Source organism: Xylocopa sonorina, chromosome 11 (genome assembly GCF_050948175.1).
Source record: "Xylocopa sonorina isolate GNS202 chromosome 11, iyXylSono1_principal, whole genome shotgun sequence".
NCBI lineage: Eukaryota > Metazoa > Arthropoda > Insecta > Hymenoptera > Apidae > Xylocopa > Xylocopa sonorina.
In genome coordinates this window covers 11,483,048-11,500,739 of record NC_135203.1, presented here as the reverse complement: position 1 = coordinate 11,500,739, position 17,692 = coordinate 11,483,048, and the positions used below count along the sequence as shown (strand labels likewise).

The following is a 17,692-nucleotide window of genomic DNA, read 5'->3' as shown; positions in this document are numbered from 1 at the left end:
GCGCGTATCGTACGTGTATGCCTGTAACCCGCGCACACCTCGCCACGAGCAAACGATATGGAAGAGTTTCGCGAAAGGAACGTCAATACTATTTATCATACACCGTGCCTTTACTTTTCTCTCGTCGATCGATACCGCCTATAGGAAACAATCTCCTGCCGCGATCGCTGTCCTCGCCACGATTCTACATAGAATTTATAATAAATGCAAAACACTATACTCGCAATACTCTACCGCCTACCCGCGCCCTCGAGGTCGACAATGTCGAAACGCGATAACGCCCGATATCTACAGATCGATCGAATTGTCCCCGCTTCCTCGCCCGTCCGTTTCCGCGGCCACGCGACGGAATCGACCAACAGCTCCTCACAACAACCATTCCCTATACCGTATAATCACTTCTAACGCTACGTTTATTTTCGTATATCCATCTTTTTTTGTACATTTACAAGCCAAGTCTCGCTGCGATTGTTGTTGCTTTTTTCTCTTTTTACAAAAAAAAGAACGCGCGCTTTGGAGAGAGCCGTGAAAACTAGAAAGCCATTTCTTCCCCAGCCCCCCCTCCCTTCCCTCGTTCTTTCGTAGACAGCGAACCTTTTCTCCCCATCGTGTCGGTGTGATCGGGAAACGCGGTTCGTCGAAACTCGCGTAATTGTCGGTCGAACGAGCGTTTCGGAATTTTAGGTTCGCAAAAACTATCGCGAGTTGCCTCGTTGGCGCCCAAAATTGACCCGTGTACTCGAGGTATCGGAAAAACGGATATATGTATCCGTGCACGATTTTGATTCTCGAAAGCAACCGGTCAGTGGCTTCAGTAACACGTTGAAAGTTTGAAAAAACGCAACGTCGATCGGTCAACGAAGTGAACGGACGCGGATGGATCGGTGGGTCGATTGTTTGATGGAGATCGAACGTTTGCTCGTTTCAATTCCGAAGCACCGGCACGACCTGCGCGTTCCAACCGGCTTTTCCTGCCCGATTTAACCCTTGAGCACGTTCTATTCGTAGAACTCGATAGTTGACGCTGCAAACCGCGTTATTTATAGCCGAACGTTAGCCACGAATTTCGAAATCCCAGGATGTTAACGCCGAAAGATCGCGCCGGAAGGGTCAGATCGCGACGAACCGATCGGAACGAGGATGTATCCGCTCGAATTTTACTCGACACGCGTTTTTCCGTCCACAATTGGCTCGACGATCGAAGTGCGAGCTTCGTTTAACAGTCGAATCGATGGGAAAAGAACAGAAGGCCATCTTCCATCTTACAGGTTCGTTCTTTTTCGCAAAAGTAAAGGAACCTCGATCGTACCCCCGCGTGTCCCTCTCGTTTCATCATCGAACCATTTTCCACGACCTTCTAACGCATTTCCCGACTGTTTCTCTTCACCTTTCTCACACTCTCTTTCTCGCCCGTCGTTTCTTTGCTCAGCGGTCCGTTGTGCTCCGAAGATCGCGATTCACACTCGGTCATCGATCACGTCTCTTATTTACACAGTGCTTTAAACATTTTTATTAGAATTATAGCCGCGTTCATACAACAACACACACATGTACATACTTTCCCTCCGTCTCGCTCTCTAACTCCCCTCCCTCCCTTTCGCGCGATCACTCTTTTCTTCTATTACACATGTACAAAGTCCGGGTGCCGACGGAACGGCCACGATCGTCGTACAATTCCCGTATCCCTCGAGAGGCAAAGTCGTGAACGTAAGAGTGGAATTCGCGTGACGCCACGTAGCTGTTCGTCGGGACCCGTGTCTCTCTCTCTCGCTCTCGACGCTAATGGATATCTAATTACCTTACGCAAACCTCTTTGCAACGTCTCGCTAAAATATACATTTATTGTTTAGAAAAAGGAAAAAAACGGTCGATATAAAAAAAAAAGAAGAGGAAAAAACGGGATCCGCAGAGGGAGTGGGAAAGTGACGGGAATGGGCTCCCAATCGGGAGAAGGAATTTGAAAACGAAGGAAAGAGAACTTCGTCTTCTCCCCCCTTCCCGTCTCAGCGTTTTGCCTCTTCCGGTTCGCGACACAGAACTTTCCTCGCTTAAATCGTGGAAATCTCTTGTTCGACGCAGCTTCAGAATTTCTTTCCCGATTTCTTTCTTTTTTTTTTCCCTTCGTAGAATCAGACCGTACTAATTACAAGCTAAACGCTAAACACAGGGACAGTCTTTCGCGAAGCGAGCTACGACGACGATTATAAACTAAAAGTGTTGATTGCAAACTCGATCTCTCTTGACGAGGTTAAGCAACGTATCAGCTCCGAGGAAGCGAAAGGAACGACGAAACTAAAGAAACGATCCAATTTTCCGATCCGCGTCCCGATAAAAATATTCCGCCACGGTTCTCACCGCCACGAGATCAAGCGTGATCGAACAGCCGAAGGTGTTTCCCGCCGTTCCACCCCCGGGCAACGAACCGAATCGTTCCATCTGCCTCGTATCCGAGTCGAACTCCGAACGATCTCTATCTAACGAAACGTCACGCGAACGTTCTATAAAATCTAAACGAACGGAAGTACAAAGTTTCAGGGGGGGAGGGGAAAAGAAAACGCGGTTACGGGCATCGGTTCTCGCGCGCGAGAAATTGGTCCCACCCGTGACAATGGAGGTGAATAATTCTCGCCGTCGACTCGTCCGCGAACGCGGCGAGAGTGGAGCGAGAGGAACGACGATCGGTATCGGCGATCACGCCACGAAGTAAACCGAAACTGAACACGCGCAGGAACGCGACGTGGGATCGCGTCGCAAGGAACGAGGGGCGCGCGTGTATGGCACAGACGGTTAAATGCCAGAGCAGCTAGAACCGAACCGTTTTCGCGTCGCGAAACACGAGGAAGGCGAACCGCGTCTGCGAGCAGCGAAAGAGGAAAACGGACACGGGTGGTCTATGCGTGTACGCGTGCAACAGACGCACGTGTGAGATTAGCTCTGTCTTATGTATCCGCTGGGCAGTGCCTTGGTTCGCGTCTGCCGACGACAGATTGGCAGTGGACGCGCGCTTTCGATGCGCGACTCGCGAGAACAGAGAATCCAAGCTGGAGGGAGAAGAAACAAAAAAAAAGAAGAGAGAGAGAGAGAGAGAGAGAAACAAAAGAAATAGAAAATAGCTGGAGGATGGCCGGTTGAGCGCGTGCGAAAGGATGGGCAACGATTCGCGTGGAACCAGGGTGGATGGGCGTAGAAAACATGATGCTTCGAAAATGAGATTACGATTCTATGAGAGACGCGCGGCTATCGCGAGGTTCGATACGGCTGGCAGTAAGCGATTGCTGGCAGTGCACGATTAGTGGCAGTGACGCGTTGTTCGTACTCGCGGACGAGTCGCTCACCCTCTACCATCGCGGGTCGAATCGACCATCCTCCTCCTGCGATTCGTTGGACGCGCGTACGTGCGAACGTCCACGGAACAAGTGTCTCCGATCGAAAAGAGAAAGATGAAAGAAAAGACGAAGAAAGAACAGAATCTCTTTGTTGCTTGTAATCGCAAGCTGACAGATGTGGTATTCGCGCCCGTGTCACCCGGGCGATCTATCGATAATTTCAACTAACTATTTACACGCTCGTCCGCGATCGCGATCGTTCCGTTGCGTTGACGCGTGCGAGTGCCGTCGAATATTATATATCGTCGTGTCTGGTCGACGCTTCTATAAAGGAAACTAGCGAGCTTCGATATTACTTTGTCGGTTTTGACGGTGAAAAATTGGCGTACGCGCGAGCCCTGGTGCGATCGGGACGCCACTTTTTTACGGATCGGCGGCAACTAGAGATCTATCGGGTTATACATTTAATCGTAATAATAATAGTAAGAATAATTAAACCGATCGTATGAGCCTAGAGTTCTTAATTACAATCGTATTGGCAGTGTTTCTTAGCTGGTATGTGTACGTGTGTTTCTGTCCGTGTGTGCCCGAAACTCTTCTCTCTCGTGCAATCCCCGCTGTATCCTCTTCATCATCCGGCATCCCTCCTCTTCTTTCCGTTACCAAAAAAGCCTACACAACACGTCGTCGACACGAATCTTTTTTTTTTTTTTTTTTTTACCCCTCCCACTTGTTACTCCTCTTAATTTACAATTTATTCTCTTTATACCCTCTACAGTTATATATTTTGTGTACAACGCGCGGCATCACGATCTCCCGTGATGTCGGGAACTCCCGCGATACGAGAAATATATTTCTACGATCTCGGCTTGTCTACACCTATGAAAATAGCTGATCCGTCACACTCCGTGCCACACCAACTATCTCTTCTTCTATCCGCCTCGTTCCTAACTCGCGTTCGATAGTCCTCCCTCAACCCTTTAGTAACTCCGTGGAAAATGTAACCCGGCGCTGTCGTGGTTTTTTTTTTCATTTTTCATTCCCAATTGGAGGTCCTCAACAGCTGTTTCGTTACGATCGTACAGCACCGATGCATTCGCTCCCGCTGTCGATTGGCAAAGTCGTCTTGGCTCGTTACACCAAACGTGTCCCTCTTCACGCCTGTCTCTCGCTCCCCTCTCCCTCATCTCTCTTCTCGAATCGAGCGAAAAATCAGTCTTGGATCATTTTGAGAACGATTTACGATAAATGAAATGTTTCCAGCTTCGGTGAGTTTTCTTCTTCTTCTTCTTCTTCTTCCTCTTCTTTCTTCAGGTTTTCTTCTTTTCTTCTTTATCCCCCGTTGAGTTTGTCCCAATTGAACCGTTCGACCAGAAGATAAGAACGAGAGGGTCGAAAATGCGACGGGTTCGCATTGGCGTGCTGCACGTAAGTCGGCGGAAAGTTAAAAATAGGCGACGTGGAAGTACCCGAGGAATCGAATACGTCCCGGTCGTGCTCCCTCCACCTCTCTTATCTTACTTGTTTTCTCTTTTAATTTCACTTTGTACAACGCTCTTTCCAAAAGGAAAAACGGCTAGAGATCCCGATAGAAATTCTCGTCGCGCGACAAACGAATTTCTACCGGGTCGAAGATCGAGGTAGATACATCTCCTTTTGAAAGTTGGTCGAGGGTCGAGGGTGAGTCGAAGAAATCCACGTGTCGCGCCCCCTTCTCGATTAGTCGGACCTCTCTTTCTCTCTCTTTCTCTCTCGGGGTAATCGTAAACAGGGCCCGGAAGTGCCAAGGGGCCGTTGTTAGATATTAATTGATTCCTAAGGCCACCAGAGTGATTATCTCCTTACAATCGTTTAACTAACGTTTAACAGCATGTATTTTTTTTCCCTATATCTCTCCTCTTTTTCTCCCTCCCTCTCTCTCTCTCTCTCTCTTTCTCCCCCTCTCTCTATCTCTGTCTACCTCCTCTCATTTCCGCGCGGGTCTAACGCGTCGGGTAAATCGTTAAGTAAAATCCTCGCCTCCGTCTTGCGTTATTGTTTCGTTTTTTTGTATTTTTTGTATATTTTTTTTTTTGCTATTTTTTGTTTTTCATTTTAATTCAACACCGCCGTCTATCCATTGGTCTTGCACGACGGTCAACGATATAAAACGTATCCACGGTGAGGCACTTTTGAGGCCCAAGCCTAGCTCTTCCGAGTCCGACGAGTGTCGCCGCCCTTGGATCACAGGCACTCGTGGCAGGAATCGACCCCAACGTTTCGCGAATTCTTGGTATCGATAGGCAACAAGAATATCTTTCATCGCTAACCACGACTACTAAAAATGCATTTACCTAACGATCGATCGATTTAGGCTAAATAAATTAGAATGTATCACTCTTTTTCATCCACTTTGCAGGACGCACGCACACACTCTCTCTCTCTCTTTCTCTCTCTCTCTATCTCTCTGTCTCTCGGCTACATTCTCGATTCGTTCCTTCCGTTGTTCGCCTCTCCCTCGTTTCCGTTCTGGCCAGGACGCAAGCTCATAGAGCTGCTCGCAATCCGTACTGTCGTCCTCCCCCAACGTGTTCCGGTTCCGCTTCGCCTTGGACTTGGTCGTTTCGATGATTCGTCTGTATTCCCGCGTTACCCGTCCCCGCGGACAGGAGCTCAGGCTCCCTCTGTACAGGCCAGAAAGCATAATCGTCCTGATACAGGACTCGTCGCTATTGGCATACTCTGGCTTTTAGTCGTCGCTGCTTCGTTACGCTTGTCCTCGATCACTGTGATCGGCATTATCACGAGTTCTTCACGGGTTTCCGACGCTGCTTCACCCGCGTCAACGGCGGCGTGCCACCGTTTATCGCCGAGTAGAGGGCCAGGCTGACTTCCTCCGGATGGTTCGCCGCCACCTGACGTATCCCCACGTTCTTCATACTTTGTACTTCGGACTCTAGCACCCACTCGTCTGGCTCGCTGATAGAAAAATCTCTGATTAGAATACGGGACCGCTTAAAGGGCCAACAAAACGATCGCTGGTACCGTTTACACTTACATGTCCGGGGGATGCCATCGCAACAGAACCTTCGTCTTCCCGTCCATCTCCACTCTTCGAGCTAATACCTGCGCAAACAACCATTGTTTACTCGAACGCGATCATCCACCCGTTGGGCTACGGATCGAGGGAACGAAACTCGACGCGACTTACTTGACTAGTTAGGGCCATCGAGTTCCCCGGTGTCTCCGCGAGACGGCCTTGCGTCCTCGACTTTGCCAGTCGCAGCAACCTGTGTTGAAGACCTTCCATCACTCCGGAGTCGAAGTAATCGAATAGCCGCGCTATGAAAGAGATGGCGAACAACAACGGTTACGAAGGGCTGAGAGAGCGACGGAGGGCTCGCATGATATTTACCTGACCAAGGTTGTCGCCTGTACCGCAGCCGTTTCCCGTTTCTTCGGACCAGTTTTCCACCGCTGTCGCAGCTCCGTCTCGCGTTGTTGTTGCTCGTTTCCGGTTGATTGAAGTGTCCGTTCACGTGCCTCTCGAGAGCGGTCTGTAAAGGCGATCGATCCGGTTACGGCCAAGAATTTGGGCACTTTCCAGGGAAAGCGCGGTCTTCCCGCCTATTGTATAGTTGAGGGTGATCGTGGGCGGTAGGCAGGGGGTTGGTGTGGGGGGCAGTGGGGGTCGTAGTGAATGGACACGACGCACACGGCGGTTAAACGCCGTGGAACGAAACGAGTTTGCAACGTGCGACGACGAGCGGCGGCTACTGCATCTTTTACCAGAACAACAAGAAACCCGCGATTCGTTGCTTCGAAACGCGACGAGAGAAGAATGGAGAAGAGGCAGAGAGTGTGACGATTAGAGCGGGACAAGAAGAGATTGTCACGGTGTGGACAGTTGTATCAGCTGTCCCTGGAAAATGCCCGCTATTCGAAGACAGTCTGACCGAGGCAAGTTCCAAGTTGTTGCGTCGACCACACCCTCGCGTGGCAACGGTTAAGGCATAAGGAAACAGATTTCTTCGAGGCACGCAGACTGATCGATAATAACAATGATCTCTGCGCGTTGAGCAGATTGAAATTCAGACCAGACCAAGCGACTAGATAAAAAATGTTCTTTGATGCTTAACCGGCGCAGCATCGCTTACGTTCTAAGAGATCGCAAAAACCAGGGAGTACGTCCGGGTTGCTTGACAATTTCGAACTTGAGTTTCGTGCGAGATCGTGTCGGTTTATACCATTCAAAATAGAGGAGTGCGAACGAATGGACGGGACGGTCTCGCAGGACCAGCAACGAAACCGTAATCCCTCGTTTCGATGCAACGCATACATTACCCAACGTCGGCGACATCGGGTGACAACGACACAGACTAGAAAAAAAAAGAGGTCTCCTTGGACAATCATTGGATGCGCGTACTCGTTGAATGCTTGATAAACAGGAAAAACATGTTCATGATTAGTGGTCACATCGAAGTATCGGCGCGACGCGGCGCGGCGCAACGTTTCACATAAATCGTACATGCGATGACGGAAGTGGGTGATCCAGGAATTCCTTAATATTTAATTGGACAAGCGAATATTAGATAAACATTAGAGAGACGCCAACGGTTAGACAAGAGATCTGCGGGTCGTGGAGCGTTGCTCTCTCCGACGACGCTGAAACGGCGTCGAGTGTCGAGTTCGTGTGTGGCTGGCCACAACTTCCATCTAGGAGATATATCTCTGATTTTCAGCCCGGTCTCGAGACGAATAAACGAAAAGACGACTGGGAGGAAAGCTTGTAGAGAGCGATCCATCCCCGTGGTATCTGTTACCACCTCGAATCGACGACAAGAAAATATAAAAACGTGCCAGAAATTTGTATGTGGCGAAAGAAAAGCGTTCGATCGTATCTCTTGGCAGACAGCGGGAGAAACACATTTTTTTTTTTTTCTAAAGCCAAGCAGGGTCGGGAGCGCGTTGTTATACCTACATGGGTAGGTAAGTAGACGGACGGGCGGATGATACGTGGGTAGGTTTGGTGGATGGGCGCATAAAGTAGCGGGCGAATAGCAGAGAGAGAGAGAGAGAGAAAAAAAAAGAGAAAAATAAAGAAGAGGGGTGGGATAGCACGGGACAAGACGAGTGGTGGTTCCATGAACGATCCTTGAACGACGAGTCCGAAGAGATCGAGAGAGACGATCGTTGGCCGGCGGCCATTGGATACGACGCATTACCTGCGAACTGAATCTGCTCCCACAGCCGTCGACTATGCACCGGAAGGGTTTGTTGCCTCCGTGGGACAACACGTGTCGCTCGAGCCACCTCCGCGAACAGGAACTCCTCCCTTGCACCTTGCAGCCCTGCCACTGGCAGACGAAATTGTCGCCGCCTGTTTGCGTGTTGATGTGCGCCGCCTGTAAAACATGCGAGACCATTTTTCCACGATGTTGCAACGAAACCGTATCCAACGACGTCAAGGTGTTGCAATAATATCGATTACGCGACAAAAAAAAAAAGAAGAAGAAGAAGAAGAAGAAGGAGAATAAAAAAGAAACGAAGAGAGCGTCCCGGGCGAGGAGTCGCAACAGATCGTAATAAGGAAAACGAAAGCTACGAAAGACGATACAGGAGAGGTTCGTTGATTCCGCTATACGCTCGAATTACCCGGTCGCTACCAATCGAGGCGATAAAAATGGTCGCGTCTATCTCACCTGTAGATGCTCGAGCAGCTCGCCGCTCGACTCGAAAATCTCCTCGCACTTGTCCCAGCGACAGACACCGCTGTCCTGGCCCTGTTGCCTGTCCTTCTCCGGTTCCCTGGCGGGAAATCGTATGGTGGTCGGAGCCGAGAGTATCGGCGAGAGCGCCGGCTTCGACTCGCTGCTCCTCGAGTCCTCCTCCTCTTCCTCGACGTCGTCCTCGTCGCCAGGGCTCGATTGCCTCTCCTTCGCTGTCGCGACTGCCTGGTTGTCCTCCGGGATCTTGAGCCTCGCGAGGGGATCCTGGGCGGCGGTTTGAGACCTCAGCGAGCCCAGGATGCCGTTGGTCAGGTTGTTGTTCTCGTTCACGTGCGGCTTCGACGCGAGTATGCAACCCTTGAAATCGAGGGTAGCCGCGGCGTCGCTGGCCAACGCGGCCGCCGGCGTCGGCGACGGCGACGACACGCTCTTCGCGGTCGACGTGCTGTCCGGCGTCAACCTAACCGGTAACAACAAACAAAAGTAAGACTTTGACACCGTCAACAAACAACGTACCTCGACCTCCGTTGCCGTGGTCCTCGTGCCAACAATGCTGAAAATGACGACGAACAGACATTGACGATGCCGGGAGACAGTTGCGTGTGAATCGTAGCGATGGAAAGAGAACAAAAAAAAAGTGTTGAAAAAAATGACGAGAATTTATGAAAAATTAAAACATGTAAAAAGCGAAACGATCCTCTCGTTCCCTTTTACGTGCTTTAGCGTACCTCCAGGAGAACGCAGTATCGAGTGATACGGGTGTCATGAGTATTCGCGACGATCTGGGCGTATAGAGGGTTAAGAGACGACGGTCGCACCGCTTGGATGCGCATGACAAGCCTACCTGAGAGACGAGATCTTGCAATTCGGTATATTCTTCAGTACATCGTTCGAGATGGGCAGACTGGGCACCGGCTTTGGCACTTTCTTGTCCATCTTACCATTGGTCCTGGGTACGATCACCGGCGGCGGCTTCTTCGTAGGTGGCGGCGACATCGTCAGGCTTCTCGGCTCCCAGTCGTTCGTCGAACCGGTGGCGGTCCTGCCGTTAGGCGTTACGGTGCCCAGATACTTGGCGAGGCCACCCTTGCTCCTCTGCACCGTGGCTGGCCTGCGAAACTCGGACGTGCTCTTCGCGACCAGCACCGACATAGCCTCGCTGCTCTTCTTGATCTGCTGGCGAACACGCGGGGGGTGTTACCAACGGTTTAACGATCAGCGCGCGGATCAACAGGTGGGGTGGTTCGCCGTGGTTCACGCGTCGCGCGCCACGCAACTTTCCTGTCGTACGTTACCTTCGGTTGCTGCGGTTTTATCTGCGTCTTGAAGTACTCCGTGATCTTCCCCTGAGACTCGTGATGGTGGTGATGATGATGATGATGGTGGTGGTGGATCGCGTTTTGTTTGCCGTTCGTCTTGATCGTCCCTCGGAAGCTCGGATCCGCGGCCCCGGACCTCGGGACTGTGCCAGCCTCGGGCTCGCCTTTGAGCCTCTTGTAGGTCGAGCAGGCGGTGGCCGCCAGCGGCGGGGTCCAGGGCCACTGGGGCCTGGTACCGATCTGCGAGGACGGCGCCAGCTTGGGTAGGGACGGAAGTGGACTGGCGGACGGGCCACGTATCGCTACCCCCTCGTCGCTGCTCGTGCTGCACGGTGAACCCGGCTCCGTGATGTCACTGGTACCGCTGCTGCTGCACTCTCCGCAGGACACAGCGACGCCACTGTAAACAGAGAAACGGAGAATGAATGGAATCCGATCGGTTAGGCTGGAGGAGCGCGTTTCTGGTCGAAACGAGTGACCGTACACGGAATTTGTCGATCGAGCTATGGACTAGAAGGGTGGAGGAGGAGGAGGCGAGGGTTCTACCAGGGAAATTGCACGCTTACCGGTTAATGGCGTTACCAGCAGCGCAAACTTAATTACAGGGTCAGACGCTGGCAATTGGCCCGCCGTTTCGGGAGCCCGCCACTGTCACCAGCCATCGTTTCTAATTTTTTTTCTTTTTTTCGTTTCTTGTTCATTTTCTTCTCATCCTTTCGAAACGAGGAACTATCTCGCTCGACGAAACGACCGTACGCCCGCGTCCGCGAATTGCTGATTAGCTCGTGAAACAGAAAACCTTCCCGGGTCGGTGCGTGCACCTGCGTTACGCGAACGCCGTTGCGAAACCAATCGGTATCGCATACCGTAGCGGCAGTTCGCGTTTCGTCGCGAAAAAGAATGCCCGATTGGAATGAAGTTCCCGCTCCCGCTGGAACGAGGATTGAATTCGCGCGCGCGCGTGTGCAACGCCGCCTCGATTCGTTCTACGCGGCTCGATGATCGCGAGTCGCCACGCGCGATCGGAGAAGCGTTCTATCCGGCGATCGCCAATCGACGGTGACGCGAATCGTTTGTTTCGAAGGGGGTAGGTTGACGCTGAGCAGCAGGAGGAGGAGGAGAAAAGGAGGACGAGGTTCGCTCGGTTGGCTCGGGTCTCGTTCCCGCTCGCTGAATGATTTTCGTCGCGGCGGATATTTTCGGAGGCGCGTCTCGTGCCGGGCCGTCGACGTCACCGGAGAAAGAAAGACACTGACCTTTCCACGTTACGATTCCTCTTTCCGACATTGCTTTTACGCAACGACGGAGGCCAGCCGAGAGAAACCAAGTCGCGCGCGCGCGCGCGCGCGACCATTCGGGTCGTTCGTTAAACTCTCGGCCAGCCGCTGAATGACGGTCATTGTGCCATGAAATTCCTCTTTTTATCGATCCGGGAATCTCTCGACCCGTCGTTGTCGCCACGGTTCCACCGCTACCATCGCCACCTACGACCGCGTCGGAACCTCTGCTCGATTCGTCTCCTAGCCGTCGATAGTTCGAGTCGCGTGGCCCGACCGGAAGCGGAGGAACGATCGACTGGACCGGAGGAAGCGCGAATTTTGTACGACGGAACCGATCGTCTCGCGCGACGACGGAGGGAGGTTTCGCAGCAGAGGTTTTCCACGCGAGTCGATCGCGTGCGTGCAAGTTCGATCGAAAGATCGACACGGCGATAGGATCGCGAGGCCAAGTTCTTGCGGATCACGCAACGTCGATTATATTGTCCTTGCAGGTGGCTCCTCCGCTCGGAGGTGCACCAAGGCTTCGACGATGCTCGCACACACGTATCCCCGTGCATTTCCATCCACTCGAGCAACCTCGCCTCCCTCCTTCGTCGCTCTCCTCGCTCTATCACCCGGTCTTCTCTCTTATTTTCCCACACGCGCGCACCAGACGGACAGAGACGCGTGCACGCGCGCGCCTCGTTTCGCCGACGCTCGCTGTTCGTTCCTCTAGTTCCCTCCGCTCGATCGAGCCTTTCTCCGTCCCACGTTTCCCTGCTCTACGCTATTTACACCGCCGGTGAGGACCGCGCGTTTCACTCTCGCGACCTCTTCGTCCGATTCGTACCCGACCGCCCCGGTTTTCCGACCGCCAAGCACGAAACATCTGCCCCCGTCGCAGCTGAGAGATCGAGCCTCTCCTGAAATCCTCCCGATCTTCAAAACAACGCCTGCGAGAGCGTCGACTCGCGCGCGTTTGCTTCCTTTCCAAAGGAGCAGGAACAAACAAAGCCCTTTTTTCCTGTACAACTTTTTCTCCACCCTCGCGTCCGATCCCGAGGAGAGGCTTTGTACGGGTCACCAGTCACAGCGGCTAATCGGACAATTCGGTTACACTCTCCGTCCTTTCTTTCCGCCCCTTTTGTACTTTCAGACCCGACGAGGCGAGGAGCATCGGTTCGCCCCCTCTCCGTCTAACCCTCGGCCATTCCTCTTCCTTAATTCCCTCTGTCTTGCCTCTGTCCAAGGGCCCCTCGCGGATAGCTACACACAGCTCTTCACCCCGACTTTCCTCCACGTCTCTCTCTTCGCTCCCTTTCGCGCTGGATCGCCGCATCCCTTTCCAATCCGCCCCCGCGCGCCTCTCTTCGCCTACGTCCGATTCACTCCCGTTCTCCGTTCTCGTCGCTCAGGCCTCTTAGAATTCCGCTCTGTACTCTCCCTCTCTCTCTCTCTCTCTCCCCCCTCTCTCTCGCTCTCTGTTCCTCCTTAGGAAATCCATCCTTCTAATTCCTACGCGTCCTTCGCTCTCTCCCTTTCTCGATCCTCCTAGCTCTGCCTCCCTCTCACCATTCTCGATCTTCCTCGCACCCTTCGCGACTCCTTTCTCGCTTACGCCTCTTACGGTGCTGCTGCTCGTGCTCTTTTTCACTCCGTTCGCCAACCAGGTCGATCCGCGTTCCTCGCGCGCACTTTCTCGCTCTCTCTCTCTCTCTCTCTCGACCTCTGACGTCGCATACCCCTTCTTCCTTTATCAGCAGGCCGTGGGCTACGGAACACCGAACAGCGATGGGAACGATGCACTCGCGTGCTTATCGTTCGCGATTCTCGTACAGCGCGCGTCGATCGGCGACGATCTCAGCGCGTCGAACTGCCACCCCCTTCGTTTCGTTCCGTACGACCTCGAGGAGCGCGCGGACGCGGAGCGGAAGCGTCGAAGGATGCAAGTATTTCCGACGGCTCCGCTCGAGTCGGTCCCATCGCTGCACGCGCACCCGTTCCTACGACCATCTCTGTCGGTCGCAGCTCGTCAAAATGGTATTCGCGCGAGCGCCTCCTTCCTCGTCTAACCCAACGCCGCCGGAAATGCACGCTCACCTAAATACCTCGAGTTATATTCACAACTAGAACCGACCGCGCGTACTCGACCAGCGACACGTCCCTTTTATCGACGAACGCGATTCACTTGCGACGAAATAAACGCGCCCCTGTCTTCGAATTTCCACATAGAAAAGAAGAAGAAAGGGAGAGAGAGAGAGAGAGAGAGGATAATGTATTATTCACCGATAGCAGGAAAAAGGATCAACCCCAGCGACGCGGTCGTCGGCCATCTTGACTGACAACCCCGCCGTTCGGTAATTCCTTCTTTATTCGCATCGGCTCGATTCCCATCGATTTCCCTGAATCTTTCATCCCAACGACTCTCCGTCGAGTCTCATCTCCTCTCTCTCTCTCTCTCTCTCTCTCTTCGACTCTGATTTCTGGGGTAAAAGCAACCGCGCGAGGAGACCGCGTAACTGACCTACGCCCAATCAACCGAACCTCTGTCTATAGTCACGCGCGTGCAACGACGCTCGCAGGAAATCGCCGCTTAGATGGGGGCTCTAATTTTCCCCGCGAGTAATTCTCGACCAAAGGAAACCACCCGCGACTCGAGCAGGAGCGAGACGCGCGATACGACGAAATTCACGAGACGACCATTGACCCTGACTGTGTGCCTCCGCTTCCAGAAGACACTCCACGGTTGTCGAGGGACGAGGGGTGGAAGGGTCAAGTCGATCGACACCCCTTTCGCAGGCTTGTTACGACTGGAGAGAGGGTTGCGAAGCAGTGATCCATCCGGAGGCGGCTGCGTAACAACCCCCGTCAACGTCTTTGGGGGGCGTAGAAAGAAAAGTTGTCGAGGGTAACTGGAGGAATTCGACGGCGCGGAAATGAACGCTCTCCGCGGACGGCGGCTCGACTCGACTTGACGGGGTCAAGGTTCGACGGTGTAACTTTCGACCGATCGAACGACAGAAGAAGCGAGCGCGACCCCTCGCGAAACGTAACCGAGGCTCTCACCGCTAATGAACGTAACCATTGAAATGATAATAGCCGCGCGTAACGAGGACGGAGAGGATGTTTGAATACCGGTTGAACAGCTGCCCGATTCGAAAACAATCCGTCGCCATTGCCAGCGATAAAGAAGAACGATCCAGCCGATTCCTCCGCATCGAGTGGACGGTCCTCGAGCGAGTCAATTTGAACGTTCCCGCCGGAATATAACGCAACACCGTGGTCGTCTCTCCGCAAAGGAGCGTGTTTGCCCTTTGAATCGTTCTCGAATCGGTCGTTACCCAGTCTCGACTCGCTTCTCTCCCCACGGTTCGTGGGAAGCGCGTCGAGAGGGTCGATACCAGCCTCGGATCGAACGAACGGTTCGATTGCCCGTTTAACCGTAGAGAGGCATGGCCGCGTCCAAGACGATGTTCCGCGAAACTCGGTCTATCCGGTGCACCGGGTAATCGTCGATGGTAAATAACGACGGCCGCGATGCGGGCAATTTGCGATTAATTAAAGCCTGGTGCGAGGTACGCGCGGCCACCGCACGGTTCCCGTTCGCCGCGCGGAGACGACACGATGTGGGTAGGCCAGGTTTTTCTCGCTGGCTAACCTTCGCGTTACGTTCGCGCAACGTCCATCGCATCGGAGAGTCCACCTGTCGAGGAATGCCCACCCCTCGGTGAAATTGGCGCGCGCGTAATATTAGGCGGCGGAGGTCGTCGACACGGATGATATCGCGAGCGGTTGCGAGCGCGAACCGCTCCGCATTTAGTGGGATCTCGAAATTATCCTGAACGTCTGCTGCTCCGCGAGTAGATCGTCCGCGCGAGACGTCGTACGGGGTTTCCGCGAACCCCCTGGTTCCCCGCTCGCAGGACACGAAACTCGACGGAAATTCGAGAGCCGTGGGTGGCGCCTAAGGTGGTTCCAGGAAGACAGAAACGAGCGCGTTCCCAGTCGAGCAGGGCTGCTCTCCGTTCCTGCCCTTGTCGTTGCGTCGTCGCTGCACGTCCCGGTCGGCAACAGTGCATCGGCGCGCATTTAATTAGAGCTCGAACCGTAATTGACCAAGGTTTTCGCAACCCGTTATCGACTGGTTAGCAAGCGACGACTCGAGTGAGAGAGAGAGAGAGAGAGAGAAATATATAGAAGAAGTAGCTGGCAACGCGTTTAACAACGCTCTCGCCACGCGAGAGAGCTAGTTCAGAGGCTAAGAGAAAAAAGTTGGACGGTTTTCGATCGCGAGAAGCGCGGATATCGGTGGCCGCATGGACATCTGCATCAGCTTGGCGGCGGTCGTTGCATACGGATCGGAGAGTCTACAACTCTGCTTGGTATTCGGCACGATCTTCCAGGCTTAGCCGCCGCCCGCTCCTCTCTGTCTCCCTATACTTAGAACCGAGTCTGCTGCTCTGTTCCTCTTGTTCCTCTTGTTCCTGTCCCTCCGTCGAGAGGCTGCCCGAGGTCTGCTCCACCCGCCTCCTCCTCCTCCACCACCTCTTCCTTTTTCTCCCTTTCTCGACCATGCGCGCGCGCGCGCATGGAATGAACTAGCTCGACTTTCGGGAACAAGAAACCCCTCGTCTGTCGACGAGTCCACGAAACAGACGCGACGCGTTCCTCCTCCTCCTCCTCCTCTTACTCTTCGTTCGTTCCTTCGATCCTCTCGCCGCTCGAACAAAGCCGCGCCAGGTTTTTCCCGAAATAATGCGCTTCCCTTTGATTCCTTTCGCTCGAAGATCTCTCGATTTAAATGGGTTCCACCGCTCCACTCGACAACAATCGACGCGATCAATTAAATTCTTTACCGACGACGAGAGACCGATCGTTCCTTTCACCGTTCCTCTCCGCGTTTACTCGTTTACTTTCGTACGTTCGCGTCGCGGGAACGAGACTCTCGCTCGCCAAGTTCGACACCCAACGAAGGCTCGAGGAACTCGAGTCTGCGAGGGAAAGAATCGGTGCCTAACGATCCCAGTCGTACACCTCTTCGAGAAGCAGAGTGAGAGAGAGAGAGAGTAAGAGAGAGATCGGATTTACGTGGCTCACGATCGAAGCGAATGGCTCGCGTAAGACGCTCGAGGTGATTCTCTAGCAACCTCCAACCAGCCGATGAGTTATCGCCGTCGAGCCTCGACACTTTATCCATTACACCTACTTTCCTATCCATTACGCTGGCCGTATCTGCGTGATCCATCGACGGCCGACCGTCGATTAGTCTCTAATTCGAAAGAGTGCGCGAGTTACGACCGCTTCGTTATCGTAAACGACGATCGAAGCCGCGCGACGTCTCGCGAGTTCGCATAAACTCTCAGCTCAAACTCCCCGTGACGAACGCGATGGAACGCGACGTCAACGAGATGTACCGTAACTCCGCGCCCGACGCTCTTGTCCCGCTGCCAACCCGTCAAATAGTCCAACGCCTCGCCATCGTGGAAACGTCGTGGAAATTCGAGACTCCATTTTTACCCTGCTCCCCCATTTTTCCACGATTACAGATCCTGGAACTCGATCCAACGTCGGAGCGACGGACCCTTGACGCAGCCGTCGCTCCGCAGGGAAATCGACGGCTCCACAGGTATCGAGGACGATTTCGAGGACGATCTCGAGGACGCGCCCCGACGCGGCTCGCGAGAGAGGGTGACAACGCCGTCGGGGCGCACGAAAAACGTACGAATCGATACGGGAGACGTTGAAACGAAGCGACGAGCGAGAAACAATTTGCCGTCGCGTTTACCTCTTAATTAACGTAGTCGGTCGGGAATCGGGGAGCGTTCGCGTCGAACAAGGACGTATCGATCAGGAAATTACGGTAACGAGTCTTATCTTAATACCGTAATTCCACGGTGAATTTCAATCATATTTATCGCGGTCGTATCGCGATTATTACCGCGGCTCATTACGTCGCTCTAAACCTGTTTTTATCATCGACCGATCGTTCCACTCTCCTCTTCCGTTACCCTCGACTTTTCATCCCGAAGCTTGCGAGAGGGACGGTAACGGGCGACGCGGAGTTCTCGCTTTCGGCGGGC

At 53.3% G+C, this 17,692-nt stretch overlaps 1 protein-coding gene across 1 annotated transcript in view; it reads right to left on the bottom strand.

Moving 5' to 3' along the window:
* Nucleotides 1-5,251: 5,251 nt before the first annotated feature.
* LOC143429450 (uncharacterized) overlaps nt 5,252-17,692 on the bottom strand; it is a 49,943-nt gene continuing 37,502 nt past the window's right edge. Inside the window, exons 2-9 of the mRNA XM_076905145.1 lie at nt 10,330-10,753; nt 9,879-10,207; nt 9,008-9,494; nt 8,531-8,710; nt 6,721-6,862; nt 6,517-6,647; nt 6,364-6,431; nt 5,252-6,284 (exon numbers count right to left, since the gene is read on the bottom strand). Of these exons, the coding sequence (XP_076761260.1) occupies nt 6,107-6,284; nt 6,364-6,431; nt 6,517-6,647; nt 6,721-6,862; nt 8,531-8,710; nt 9,008-9,494; nt 9,879-10,207; nt 10,330-10,753 (1,939 nt within the window). The 3' untranslated portion in view covers nt 5,252-6,106. The remainder of the gene's footprint in view (nt 6,285-6,363; nt 6,432-6,516; nt 6,648-6,720; nt 6,863-8,530; nt 8,711-9,007; nt 9,495-9,878; nt 10,208-10,329; nt 10,754-17,692) is intronic.